This window comes from Durotheca rogersii, assembly GCF_024521655.1.
Source record: "Durotheca rogersii strain YMJ 92031201 chromosome Unknown GGS23scaffold_81, whole genome shotgun sequence".
Classification (NCBI taxonomy): domain Eukaryota; kingdom Fungi; phylum Ascomycota; class Sordariomycetes; order Xylariales; family Xylariaceae; genus Durotheca; species Durotheca rogersii.
In genome coordinates, this window is record NW_026251312.1 from 27,991 (window position 1) to 42,512 (window position 14,522).

A 14,522-nucleotide genomic window follows, 5' to 3' on the forward strand; every position below is an offset into this window, starting at 1 on the left:
AGTAAAGCTACGAGAAGGTTCGCGTACGATAATAATAATATAAAGCGAAATAATAGGAGCCCTTACGAGCGTATAACGAATACGATAAATATACTTTATTAAAAGCTACGATATATCTCTTTTATTAGGATATTAAAAAGAGCTAATATAATAGTTAATTAAGAGGATACTTTAAGCTATTAGGAGTATTATATAAAGGCGTAAGTAATTAAAGCGACGAATATATTACCCTGGAAAGCCAGCGAGGCGAGTAAGGTTCGAGCTAACCTAGGACTTCTATTAGGAGAATAGCTAAGCTAATTATCGCGAGCCTTTCGGCTAAGCTATTGTTATTATTTAGCTAAGCCCGCTATCGCGAGCCTAGCTAGGAGGTATATTACGTAAAGAGCTACCTATATATAGCTCCTTACTCCTTCTTTAGTTACTCGCTTACCTAATATAGCTCTTAACTCGCTTATATAATATAACTCGTAGCTTCTTATCGTCTATATATAGGTAGCTCGTATCTCCTTTATTTATCTCCTTCCTTCTTAAATAGTTAGTTAATTTACCTTCTTCTTCCTACCTTCCGTTACTCCTAAGAAGCAACCTTAGTACCTACGTAGCTCTCCCGATCTACGTATCACTTCTTATATTAATAGGTAAAGAATTCGAAAAATTAATGTATTAATTTAATTAAGCTAATTGATTATATAAGTAAATTTCGGGTTTTTCTAATTTTTTCCCGGCTTTTTATATAGATAAATCGTCTGTTTATAAATATATATAAAATATCCGGCTCGCAAAGGGGTGGCTCGTAGAGCGGTACCCTAACTTACAACTTTTTGCGGCATATTAACTTTATGAGCCACTCTTGTCCCTTGGTCGTAACATAAGGCGTAAATACGAATGAAGGCTAGGATTATATGTGGTTGCAAGTTTACTATATACTAATATTCATCTAAAGTTCCATATTCCGATGGCCAACGTAAATATATTCTCAGTAATTAGATGGCGGTGTAGATACGGAGGTATGTATATGCGCAAAAACATGCTGCCCCCTAGGGGATATGCTTTATGAAGGTATAGACGCCTACATTTTCCTCATAATCGGCCACACTGGCTCCCACATAAACCCACGAGGGCAAAAGACATTTTCACATGGGGTATATAGTACGTACTTATACCCGTGGCTCTCATTAAACGATTTTTGTTATTGGAATATTCAGTTTCCTTAGTATTACAGAGAAGGATGGGCCAAGTCTTGACCGCAATTCTCCCATCAATGCACTCAGATCCCCTCAACAATCAACCCAACTCGCTTTAATTATCTAAGCCGAGGTGGATATATACGGTACTTTCAGTGCCTGCCTTGACCCAATACCCGCAATCATGGTAGATAGTCGCGATAAAACCCTCGAGGAAATACGCACCGCAGTTGTGAAGGAAAGAGAAGCCAGGTGGCCTCATAGCGTAAACGAATTCTGAGCGATGCTTGATAAAGCGAAGGAGGCTCGGGACGTCCCCTGCCTTGGTGATGAAAACACGACAAACGACCCGCCTCGCTGCTCAATAGCCGATTTTCGCACGCTCCAACTCTGACAGCGCGCATTTGATGTATTATCCACTACTGACTGAAAACGTACGGCAGGACTTCGTGGGGGTCTCAATGGGTACGCTTGGAGGATATTTTTGCTTCATGGCCGCGGCCTCTTCGTCTTGAAGGTGGTAAGCGGATAATACCTCGTATGATAGCATATATGTACTTGGAACAACGCCCTTTAACTAACTCGTGTTCTCAGCTCCGGGATGAGAAGCCGCCCTGTTATCATGCCTATTAATACGCTACCTAGTGAGAATGTCAGAAAGCTGCCACTCTCCAGATGGTAGAAAGCGCGGTAAAGAAGACTATAACAAACCCCACGTCTGAAATCGTAATAAATATCTAGCCAGAGACTCGCCATGATGCTTTCTGCAACGCCATCGTCTTTTCCACCCAGTGTCGTCGGAATTAACTGTATACCACAAGGACCAATGCCATAATCATGTCGATCCCGCGTATGAAACAGTGTCACGACTGGTTGAAGCTTACTGGCCATGGCGGTAACAAATGACGTAGAAACCTTGACCTAGAATCTATCTACATTAGAAAACTCGGTGAACGTAGTCTTTCACCTAAAGCCGAGTACGTCGCCATCGTTTAAGGATACGTCAACGACGAGGATAACGATCTTACTACTGTCGGTAAGGCTTGTGAATTTCTTTGGCATGCAGGGTTCGGTTATACTCGGGACCTGGGCGCACGCGATTGGGAAGGGTAGGGTTTTCTCGACCTCTCAGGCATTGTGCATGTCATTGGTTTCGGTTGGCACGCTAGAGGCAAGTCGAGTACTAAGGCCATAGACCTAGGTTTTCGAAGCACAAAATGACAGGATAGCGACCTTGATATCGGCTGCGGCATTCCCAGAGGCTCGTTTCTGGCCTCGCTAAAATGATCGGCTAATCAATCACGATCCCATGAATACTTGATTCCAACAGCTAGTTAGCTCCTCAACTCGTTGACATGTTCTCGATAGTCTATAGTATGATATAATAGCCGCTATGATTCCGGGATTACCTATTTCTCGAAGCCAATGTTACTGTGCACGAACCACCGTCGCCGGTTCACAGCCGGTCACTTCACCTCGGATCTCCTGTTAGGAACCAACACCACCCGCTGCACCCATATCGGAACAGGTGCCGCCTGGAAGAGGGTACCTAGCTAGATTACGTGCAATGATACCCGAGGCCGCAAGGCAATAAAGAGCCACAAGTGCGGCCCCGAGCCGCACCGTGGACTCCTGAAGGATAGGCGGACTCTGAATCCTGCCTAGGATCAGAGAACCTCCTTCTTGCTGTTACCCTTAAACCAAGCCTAAGCTAAGTCACCTCTCCCCTCAGAGTAATAACAGAATTAGTAGGTCGTGACAACGAACTCCTATAACCTGGAACCTCCGTCCGCGCACCTCTATAGAATGCTCTGTGGAGGAGGCTATGGCTCCGCTCAATCCGTATCTCACCTACAAGCGAGACACGAGCCGCCTCATATTTTGGATCATCCAAGTATCTAACGCCATCATTACCTCTTTGTCCACTTTTCCCGATGATGCGCCAACGACCCCAAACACGAATGGCCAGATCACTGTGTCGAGCCTCGTGTCCCTCTCGAAGCTCATTGCTAAGCACATTGGGCCCGTTCCGTCTGCCGTTGTATTCGCCGTTCCTCTGCGGTGTTGGTCTTGAAGAGGGCCTCAGGGGCCCCTACCAGTACAGCTTTATTGTCCTCGATACACTCCCATAACCCATACTGTTGGTCCACCTGCACAACATGCCCGTCCAGAAAGGGTATATAACTGCGCCAGTTGAAATGTATTCGTCACCCCAGCAGCTATTCCCGGAGTCCTTTTTCGCTGATGGCAAGGCCCCGACTTCGAATTTCGGCGAAGCCTTCCAAAGAAGGATCGCCAAATCGCCGCCACGCCGCTCCGGGGCCCGACGTACCTTTGACGATGTCAGGGAGCTCAGAACAAACAAGTTCTTGCGGACGAAATCATTTCTTATGGCTTGCCACGGGACAGGCTGGAATCCCGACCGAATTCCCGATAGTGATATTCCCGTGTCGTCCCTGCTAGGGATATACCGCATCAGCCAGACAAAGCATATAGTCGACCCCATTACGGGGCAGAAACGAATGGATGATACAGATTTGGTCAAGCGCGCAAGGACCATCGGAATCTCCGAGGAGGATTTAATTGAATGGGCTACATTTCTCCCTCAGGGAGGCAGGGGCGGAGAATCGGTTCCTGGGGCCACCCATAGGGCAATGATGCTAAAAGTATACAGAATATTTAATCGCCCCAAGCCAGAAAACACGGGCGGAAGTCATGAGTTGTCAGGCCAGGATCTACTCGATCTGCTGAAGTGGGATATTACGAACGACATCTGCGGCGATGTGCCTTTCTCTAGCCTGAACTACGTCTGGGTCACGGCTCGATTCATGATTCTATCTCAACAGTTCGAAAAGAGACTGGGAAAGCTCCGGAATGCACTATACGTACAGGCGTACGAGACCGATCCGTCGTGGCAGAAGCAGAAGCGAGTCAGGCTCACTTACCCCGCCCTTCGCTTACAAGACGAGGAGTGTCTGCGTGTTTTGGCACGAGAATTCCATAATCCTAGGACCGGATTCACAAGCCACATTTACTGGCATGACTTAGAGTTGATGAGGTCACGTGTGGAAAAGCTGAGGCCGAACGAAGACGACGAATTGTCAGGCATGTGTACGGTGATGTAGGTGAACATCGTAGCAACATCGTAAAGGACATCAATCGGTCGATAATGTGGTTTTTCGTCATCGCATGTTCTATTGGCCTACAGCAATTGGGACAAGCACTATCTATTTATTCGCTTAACGAACGACCAACCGACTAGTCACTCTAAAGCACATAACTTAGAACAGGATATCAAGTTAACAAAACTCGAGGGGTCGTGATGACAATGTGCCAAATAACGAGGGAAAGGAAAAGCCAGGTTTGCGAAGCTGAAAGGACCCAGGCGGCTCGTATTTACGTACCTAGGTAACACAGGCTTGGACAACTTTATTCAGAGCCTGCTTAGCAGAGGTGGAAACGTAATTTAAGGAGGTCTAAAATACAGAAATACTGTATCGCGAGAATAAAAGCCCCGTACGCTCATGACAGTAGGGGCTCGGGGGGGAAAGGCAGGAGCGTATTATCACCTAACAATGCTGCGGCGTGGAGGAAATGCTGCATGTTGTGACGTCTCCCCGCCCATGTCGACGCGCAGTCTAAAGCAGGCAGGCTATCTTACCCCAACCTTGCCAGCATATGCCCAGGTGCTTACCTGCCCCGTCCTACGCTATCCCGGCTGCGGCTCATCGCCCGCCAGGTTTTCCCTCGTCATACTGGGCCATATGTCTTGCAGGGGGTTAAGGCACCTGTGCTACGTACTGGCCGGGCTCCGTCGACGTGGTGGACCCCAGAGACCATACAGAAGCGCTGGGACAACTTCTACCCTCGTAATAAACCCATAAAGATGCTAGCATCACAAGGCTCCCATCCCCGGTGAACGCTAAATAACTCCTTTTGGTAACCATCAGCAGGCTATGTAGACACAGCCGCTACCGTTGCCGATGCCCTAATCAAACAATGGGTAGAGAAAACAAGTATTAGAGAAACGTGCTCGACGATAATAATAGGAGTGGCCTAGAATAGGAGATGGCCGCTTTGCGAAGAAGAGATGAGTACTGATAATCAGCGGCTGAACATCTTATTTCGTTGCCCAACCCGGACACTGGCACTCGTAGGATTAGGTAGTCGGTCCAGCTCGTGAGTCAATAATGTTGGTCTGCGACAGTCCTGTCGTCGAATGTTCCATCCGAATGTCACAAGTGAATAGAAACCCCGCCATCAAGGTCTCCAAACCGCCCAATTACACCTTGCTCGCCCCGCCATCCGTTGGCCAAGGCGGCTAGACATGCCCATCCAGTTCGCTTCGCCTGGCTCGCATTTATCACTTATCACACATCCATCAGATCTAATTTACGCTAGGAAGGAAACGCCGACAACGCCAGCGTGGCCTAGGACATGGTAAAGGGTCTTTAAGCGAATGCCAATAAGTTACCAGTAAAGGCATCGCCATAATCTAGGAGGCGGCGGCCCCATACCAGCTAGGGGACCGCAAGGCAGATATGATCCCAGTCTCGGGCCAGTAAATGTCATCCGGAGCTACGACACTTCGTTTCCCAGCTTAATTGTCACCTTCAAAAAAAACTGTCCACGTAGGTATAATGAAGCCTCGCTATGTGGCAGCGGATATCCGAGATCAGCTGAGCATACCGTACTATCTATATCTAGCCAAGCCGCCGATACTGGCCCCAAGGAGATTTTACGGTGCCTCTCTCTAAGACCCCATTTACCGAATCTTATACTACTCTCACCTTTTTGTAACCCCGCTTGTCGGTTTCAGCCATCTATCTGACCGTCATATGGATCCCCAAAGTGGGAACAGGGGTCGTCACGACAACCCAGATGACTATGTTGGAAACCAGACGGGCCCCCATAGTGCGGGCCCCGTTCAAGGTTGTAAGTTTTGTCAACCGCTTTTAGTTCACAACTATTTCCAACAGGTCTTCGGGAATAGTCCAAATTCCTGATCTACTATCTTCCCAGTGTCGCCGCAAGACTATGCGATCAGAATATCTATGCTTTCAGAAACACTATCCTCGTCTTTGCGCTATGGTGAGATGTTTCGCGATTTGGCCAGCTTTCTCGGGCAGCCCTACGAAACACACATCACTGCCATCGATTCCATTCACACGCAAGTCAACAATAAAACCCCGTGTCACTTTGCGGCCATTCGCAGATTCAACGACCAGCAAGGCAAGTTCATCCCAGTCAGCACCATCCAAGCGCTCGAGCAGCTTAGATCCCCAGGAGGACTAGGGCGGAGAGACTTTTCTTTAGTGCTATTGCGCGGCTATCCTTCCGCTGAGGTGCTGAATGCTCTCGGGGGGCATTATTTACTATATCCCGAGATTTTCTGTTCTCATTTGGCGTTTTCGTCGGAGTCGGCGGGCAGAACAACAACAGCATCCGTTCACGCGCCACGACTGCCCTCCGTATCTGGGGATTCAGTTTCACTGAGGATGGTTACGATCGGCTCTTACCCCGACATATCGTACCTTGAAGACAACCAAACCATTCTGGACGAGTTTAGAATGGATGCCTCCGAGTCGATGGCTCAGTACATCAATCGTATTAGTAGATTGGACCATTGGCACGCAGCACCTTGTGACTCGATTGTCAGAGACTTCTCCGCCCATGGATTGGATCAATTCTCGATCGAACAACAGATTTCCATCAGCTTTCAAGAGGTAGCTTGTGGGATGATAGGTAATGTATCATTGCCATACAGCCAAATCCACATTCTAATATGATTCTAGGCGTGGTATGGCATGACGCGGGCCGTCCGCTAGATGAAGGCTACGACGGACCGTGGAAAGCCAAAGGCAGGCGTCCAGTCCCTGGAGAAGTCAAATATCACTTCCCAACCACACATTACGGGCGTAGAACTACGTTTAAGGATAGTCTGATAATGGGGACACGCAGCCAAACCCCCCCGAGCAATGATCCATCCGGTATAGTAGACTTCATCATGCAGATCTATTCTCATGATATCGACCCTCAAAGAGCGCAATGCGACCTTTTCTACTCTGTCTCGCCGTGGTTCCATGTGGTGGTTTCTGCCGAAATGGACCTTCTAAGAGAGCTTGAGTCCAAAATCAGGAGCGAACTTGACCACGATACTCTAATTAACCAGGAGTTCTCAACGCTATCAAATCTGCTCTATTGTCAGCAAGAACTGAGGCGACAAGTCAGGAATCTAACTGAGCCGATCGAATTTATGGAGGGGCTGAACAGACGCCCGTGGTTTCAAGCACTGAGTGCCGAACGACAGAGCGAATGCGGAGAGACGATCAAGTCCTTCCTACGGGACTATCGAGCTGCTTTACAATATGCGACAGCTCTCCACCGAGAATGCGTCCAAGGAATGACGATCGTCGCCCACAAAGCAACAATCCAAGAGTCAGCAAAAGCCATAGTTGAGGCCCGAAATGTCACAAGGCTGACAAAGCTAGCGATGGTTTTTGTACCACTCAGTTTCATGACCTCTCTATACGGCATGAATTTACAGGAATTCGGTGTAGAAAATGCGCCAACTATTTGGTCCTGGGTCATAGCCTGTTTAGGACTGGGTGCTCTGACCACCATTATTTACCGGTATTATCTTTCCGGGGATAACAAAAGAAGGCATGGGAATCGGCAGGTTTACGGCGGTGAACCGCAGAAGGCAGGGCTGAAGAGATCCCTCGCGGCAATATAGAGAAGAGACAGGAGTCGGCTCCAATGACGGCAAGATGAGGCTCATTGACCGACGTAGCAATATAGTACTACGTATTCCCAAATTCTAGGTTCGGTTAAGATGATAAATTCATACGACGGACCATGCAGGGAGTTACTTACGGTGTGGGATGCCTCATTCCGGTTATCATCGCAAGTTGGAAGTGCGATATCCAGAGCCCCATATAAGCCTGCTCGTACGCCCTGTCCTGTGTGAATGGCTCCTCTCTTCTCATCGCCATCAACAACCTCACACTCTCCGAGCGGATCAGCAGTTCGAGCGAATCCTATGTAGGCAACTATCTTCACGTCCCATCAGGTAAGACAAAGATCACGAGAGTTGATTGCGGCTCTCATACCTGACAAAGGCTATCTCAGAGGAACCAATATGCAGGTCAACGCAGATATGCACTTTCTCGGAAGGCTTGAGAAGTATCTGTCAGAGAAACCTTACAGCTTGAGATATCCCCCATCGGACAAAATCCCGCAGTCTAACGTCGAGAGAGAGAAACACATTCTCACGATAACCAGCATCCGGGGCTTGGGTGACCTTGGCATAGACACGTACGGCTTCGACGTGATAATCCTCAACTCCAAGATGAAGTATGAGGACTTCAGCTCGGAGGAGAGCATCAAGTCCATCTATCTTTCGGAGTCTTGCGAGACGCTCCGAAAGCACCTGAACGCGAAATGGGTTGTTCCCTTCGACTTTGCCGTCAGTGAGAGATCGATATCCTTTGGTATAAGGCTAGCTCTCACACCCGATGACATGCCTGCAGGTTCGGCGTCGGCATTCTTCGTTTCCCATATCGACCGGGGAAGATTACGAAGCTGACCAGCCGACCGCGATGGCCCACATCGGTCCGCTTCCCCGTCCCAACCTCTGGATGCCTGCTAACCCCGTAAGATTTTTCGAACCAAGAAGGTGCTAGGCTCCTCCGCAGGATGTTCGGCGATCGCGCTGGTGACATTCTGAAGGATGACTGGAAGATCGTCAAGTGAATATTACTCCAATTCCCACGTCTATGGTGGTTTTGTAGCTCGACCTGACTGTTGTAGTACGTGGAAGCCTCTTCGGGGCCCTGTGAACGACTGGCCGCTAGCCCTATGCGATTCACGAACGATAAGCCATACGCAAGACACCATGGCAGGGGATATTGTGTACCCTGATTGGTTTACCGAAAATGTCCAGGTCCAGTATTCGCCGGGCCAGCAATGGTACTATCTCCCCGACCATGCTACTAACGAAGTGATTATCTTCAAAAGTGCAGAGTCCAACGCGTCTCGTGTGCAAAGTAAGCTGATTTTCAGTCAGCGGCAAGCCTGTCGTCAGCTAACAAGTGGTTTAGGTACACCACACGCCAGCTTCTACAACCCACTTGTGAAAAAAGACGAACCGCCGCGCGAGAGCATCGATTGCCGATTCTTCGTTCTGTATTCTGATTTGGAGGATCTTCCCTTGACTATTGACAACGTAGCTTCTATGTAGCATTGCCTCGGACGAAAATTGGGGTGAGGTAGAGGGGAATAAGGCTCCCTCTCCGAGGCTATGTCCTGTGACATTCTTTTATATTTCGTGGTCTTTGTCGCTGGTACTGCCGAAGTCTTACTGGATCAAGTACGTTGTGTTGGTAGCGAATTCGTGGCTTCACAGAGCCTCGTCGGAAGTCAGCGCGGCCTTTCATCTGTCAGGGTAATATTAGGCATTGGGGCTGTTTCCTATTAAACTATGATTCTTGCCCATTTTCGCCGGAGTGCCGAAACATGCGGCATATGAAGTACCATTTTGCACCGGAGAAATCCCCAGTTTAACATGTGCAAGTCTAGCTGTAGGCTCTTGTGTTGTATTATTGCATAGAGAGTGATCCCCTTCTGTTAGCCCCATATTTATGTACGGACACAAGGCTCCCGTCCAAATTTGCTCTTGTCTCCGGTAAGGTATATCTCGTATGTGATTCGTAAGAAATCCTACCCACCTACATCAGCCTACATCTACAAGTGGCAGAATGTAGACGTCTACGTTGTAACACGCATTAATATGAGAGTAGGCTAGGAAATTGAACCTCTCGGGAAACGCGCCTAGAGATAAGCAGAGGCCTCTCCAAGAGCCTTTCTAAATGCATTGTAACCCTACATTGGTATGTCCTAATCAGAGGATTTGATTATGGGATCTATCATATCATATATTGCCTTCCCACCCTTGAAATACCTGTTTGTATTGTATCCTTGCCCAAGTCTGTACCTGGTGCTAATACCATACCACAAACGGGGCAGAGTGAAGTGGTATTGTATGCTGATTGAGTTCCCTGTGGTAAAATATGCACATGTAGACTGCTATCCAATGGCTTCTTCATCGCAACTCTCAACGCGGCTCAAGATATTTCCAAGCGGAGGTTCAGATGGCATTCAGTACGTACACCCGGGCCCTCGTCGCGAAATCGAATTGAAACTAACAAGACCTAGCGTCATCCTCATCCCAGGTGTGGGAACGGCCAATTGCGAATCTTGGGGAATCTGTGAACCTACATGGGCAGAGCAATTGGCCAGTTTAAACATCGCAATAGAGATCCATAGCTATGACCATCAGGTCAATCTCGACAATGACTTCAGTTGGCAAGGAATATTAGACGCTGGCAGAGGTCTTCTTATGGCCTTACAGAAATTCCAAGATCGGCAGACTGTAACTCTACGGCACATGACCGCCAGCGAGATGGAAGAGGCTGACACGGTAGCAGAACCCGACGCCGTTGGTATTTATATGCCATGGTCTTGGAGGTTCGATTCTCAAACAGGTCAGTGTCATTCCCGGCCCAGTACGAATGAAGTCTCATTGGCACATAGGCACTCTGCATTGCCAATACGCATTACGACAGATACTGCGTTCTGATAAAGACGATCACGGGAATCATCTTTCTCGGGACGCCCCATTCTCTAGAAGGGGCCGACGCACAAGAATTTAGCAGCAGGGCACTTTCTATGTTAAAAATAGGACCAGGGAACCCACTATGCCGCCAATCTTTAATGCGGATCCAAAAGGGTTCATTGCTCCTGCGCGACCTGGCAAATCGGTTTCAGAGCGCAAACTATCGGGTCAAGATGATATCGGTCTTCGAGAAAGAGACTACAAGGATTCGGGAACCGTGGTACTTGTTCTCAGGACAGAAAGATATCGTTGTATAAGCTGTGCCCCGTCGTCAGCTAACATGATATGATAGGCTAACGGTTGGTGATAGGTTGTCGACGAGGCTCTTTGTGCGATCGCCTCTCAGTCGGAGGAGGTGGTAGGGGTAGACCTAAACCATCTTCAATTACCGCAAATGAATGACAGCGCGGGATTGATACACCAATGGTTCCAAAGTATCGTTTCGCCATCTCTGAGGATAGTTGAAGAAAGGCTACACAGTCGTAAGCAAAGCATGTTCTGCCAGTCAATAACTACAAAATATTCACTCATCTTAAGTAGGAATAAATCTTTCCATTCCCATCCTATCTTCAAACAACTACTTACCGTTTTCAGTGACAAAAGAACGTAAGTCCCATCCGGGTCGTCGGGAAGAGGAGTGTGGAGACAGTAACTAACCAGCTTCAAGAGCCCACCAAAGACAACTTCCTTTCGCAATCTTACGGTAGCGATAGCGCCAATGAAACCTCTGTCGATATAACCTTCAACTCAGATTCCAGTCGAGATTATATCGATGCCTTGATAGAAGGGTTTATGCTAGAACGAACCAACCCGGAAATTCCATGCTTTATGGTGGAAACTTTCACGAGAAACTCCCAATTCTATGGACGTCAGGATATGCTCGAGAGGCTTGATGAAGTGCTTCTGCCCTCAAAGGACTTGCTCGTGTCATCAGAGCCAGATCGCGCCAGGATTGGGCTATTATGCGGCATGGCCGGACTAGGAAAGACGGAAACGGCCGTTGAGTACGCCTACTCGCGGCGAGAGGAATTCGACGCTGTTTTCTGGATACGGAGCGAGGATACATCCAAGTTGGATTCAGACCTTGCGCATATCGCCTTGAGCCTCGGTATACAGGACCACAGGGAGCCCAATGACAAAGCCATCAACAAAGGTCTCGCTCTTGAGTGGCTCTATTCCCCTTACAAGATAGAGCATGAGGAAAGCGGCTCTAAATCCACACCAGCTTCGTGGCTGCTAGTCTTCGACAATGCAGATGATCCCGATATCCTAGCACCGTACAAGGATATAGCGAACAACGGAGCTGTGCTTATCACAAGCCGAAACCCCCTTGCCGTGACAAGCTTCTCGCAGGCAACAAGCGTCGTTGATATACAGCCTTTTAACGTCGAAGAGTCAGCTGAATTCATACAGCAACTTACGCAAAGGCGCGACGATTTGGAGCAGGCAAAACGAATCGGTGATCGCCTGGGAGGCTTGCCACTTGCCATCACCCAAATGGCCGGCTACATTAGATTGTCATTTCTCTCCTTTGAACGATTTCTGGATCTATACGACGATCAGGATGAAGGCTCAGAGATACATGGAGTCGAACCGCATCCCCGTCGAGAGACTGCCCGGGGAAACATGCTGACTGTCTGGTCACTGGAGAAGCTTTCTCCTGAGGCAATCGCATTACTTGAAATCATGGCGTTCCTGGACGCCGACGGGATTCAAGAACCCGTTCTGCTTGGTCATTGCTCCACTTTAGACAACGTAGAGTACCCGAAAAAGAAGGTGCCCTTCTACAATGCTCGAAAGCAACTCATTGCATCATCGCTTGTCCGGCATGACATGGCGAACGAGAAGTTTTGGATTCACCGAGTCACTCAGGACGTTATACGTGCGGGAATTCCAAAGACGAGGCAGATAAAAGTCTTTTCTAACGCCGTATCTCTCATCTTGAGTGCGTGGCCCGTCAACAATGTGGGAGGCCATGCAGTCTCGTTTTGGGAAGTCTCAGAGTCGCTCTACCCACACGTGGTCAGCTTAAAGGCTGCGTACGAGAAATATTTTGCCCCAAACCAGGAGGACGGACACGTACCCTTTGCCAGGCTACTTACAATGGCTGGGTGGTAAGTAATACATGCATGCAGACATAGGATAGAAGCTGACCGAGACCCACGGGTGCTTAGGTATCAGCACGAGCGAGGTCAATCTCATCATATCAAGCCGCCTCTCCATCTGGCACTTGAAATATGTCAACGCAATACGGAACGTGATTTAAGAGATCTGGAATCCGATATCCGGTATGTTCTCGGCGCAGTAGCAAATGAGACCAATGATACCGAATCCTGTTTGGTGCATAACGCGAAGTTCTTAGAGATTAGACAAGCTGTCTTTAACGAAACAGGTGCCACGGATGAGCGCCTAGCTCGGGCATATAATCAGCTAGGGACCGCCTGGATGATGGCTAAGGACTACAAAAAGGCTGAAAAGCTGTTTGCCGCTTCGGAAGCTAGATATAAAGCAGTGCCAGGCTTCACCAAGGGCCAGCTATCCATCCCACTCGCGAATATTGGTCTCGCATATTGGCTTCAGGGGAAATTAGATCACGCCGCCTCTATTCTTGAGAGGGGGCTAGCAGACAGGGAAGAGCTGTACGGATATATGGACAACCACTCCTTCAGGTTCGTATATTTCTTATTCTCGTCTGCGATCACAAATACCTTCAATTGCTGATCGGAACCCCAAGGACCGGCCGTTTACTGCACGCTTTAGGGAACGTCCGCTTGTCCCAGGGGAGAACCTCGGAGGGAGAAAGGTTGCACCTGAGAGCATTGGAACAGTACCAATCTACCATTTGCAATCAGCACCATAGGACTGCAGACGTATGTCATAAGGTGGCCCAGAACTGTTTTCGGGATGGAAACCATGCGCAAGCTATCGCCCTTATTGACCAGGCTTTAAAGGCCTGGTCCGTAGACACCACAGTATACGCCCCGGAAATCACGAGGACAACCTTTCTTAAGGGCAAGGTTCTTCTTCGGCAGAATAAAGATGAAGCTGAGCAGCTTATAAAGATTGCAACGAGAATGAGGAGTGAAATTATTCCAAGTGCTATGGTTAAGGAGGATGGCGGGCTGACGGAAGAGGATTTCGATGAAATTGTGACGTTTTGGTCCCGATGAGAGACACTACGCCGGCCATCTCAGAGCCAACCTAACGGTTGAGAATTGGTTTGAAATAGATTTAGTTATCTCCTTTCAGTGTGCAATATTCGAACTTCACACAGCACTATAATTACGAAACTTTCATTAAAAGGGTGTATGTTACTAATCACGCAATACACTCCCGGCCAACACGTAAGCTAGACCCCCCTCTACAGACCACCCCTTCACGGACTACCCTTTTTTATATGTATTTACATATAAACGATTTTTCCTCGTAAAAAATTAGATAAAGGTCAGAAAAATCAGAGATTTAATTACGTAATTAATTTACTTAATTAAATTAACATATACCATCTATCACGTAACCACAGGCTATACCCACCTCGGGCTACTCTAATCTCATTAAAAAAACATTAAAAGTTAATAATTTCGAGCTTACCGCCTCCTATTAATATTAAAGCTATTCCTAAGATATTATAATTATAATTCTTATGAAGCTTTGCCTTT

At 48.0% G+C, this 14,522-nt stretch overlaps 4 protein-coding genes across 4 annotated transcripts; all 4 read left to right on the top strand.

The window, feature by feature from the left end:
- Nucleotides 1–3,012: 3,012 nt before the first annotated feature.
- Nucleotides 3,013–4,312, top strand: GGS23DRAFT_620885 (uncharacterized protein; the record flags this gene model as incomplete). The annotated part of the gene is made up of 2 exons (XM_051521139.1): nt 3,013–3,228; nt 3,359–4,312. The coding sequence occupies 2 exons, from the start codon at nt 3,013–3,015 to the stop codon at nt 4,310–4,312; spliced, it is 1,170 nt and encodes a 389-aa protein (XP_051366950.1).
- Nucleotides 4,313–5,573: 1,261 nt separating this feature from the next.
- GGS23DRAFT_523963 (uncharacterized protein) lies at nt 5,574–8,007 on the top strand. Its single transcript, XM_051514678.1, has 3 exons — nt 5,574–6,122; nt 6,210–6,932; nt 6,983–8,007. Exons 1-3 carry the CDS (start codon nt 6,026–6,028, stop codon nt 7,921–7,923), a joined length of 1,761 nt encoding a protein of 586 aa, XP_051366951.1. The 5' UTR covers nt 5,574–6,025; the 3' UTR covers nt 7,924–8,007.
- Nucleotides 8,008–8,328: 321 nt separating this feature from the next.
- GGS23DRAFT_608388 (uncharacterized protein) lies at nt 8,329–9,429 on the top strand (the record flags this gene model as incomplete). The annotated part of the gene is made up of 5 exons (XM_051520201.1): nt 8,329–8,655; nt 8,720–8,801; nt 8,848–8,938; nt 9,000–9,235; nt 9,290–9,429. 5 exons carry the CDS (start codon nt 8,329–8,331, stop codon nt 9,427–9,429), a joined length of 876 nt encoding a protein of 291 aa, XP_051366952.1.
- A 738-nt stretch (nt 9,430–10,167) lies between these two features.
- GGS23DRAFT_591200 (uncharacterized protein) lies at nt 10,168–14,154 on the top strand. The gene is made up of 9 exons (XM_051517733.1): nt 10,168–10,349; nt 10,404–10,620; nt 10,676–10,732; nt 10,782–11,114; nt 11,174–11,345; nt 11,401–11,469; nt 11,531–12,977; nt 13,038–13,532; nt 13,598–14,154. Exons 1-9 carry the CDS (start codon nt 10,231–10,233, stop codon nt 14,031–14,033), a joined length of 3,345 nt encoding a protein of 1,114 aa, XP_051366953.1. The 5' UTR covers nt 10,168–10,230; the 3' UTR covers nt 14,034–14,154.
- Nucleotides 14,155–14,522: the final 368 nt, after the last annotated feature.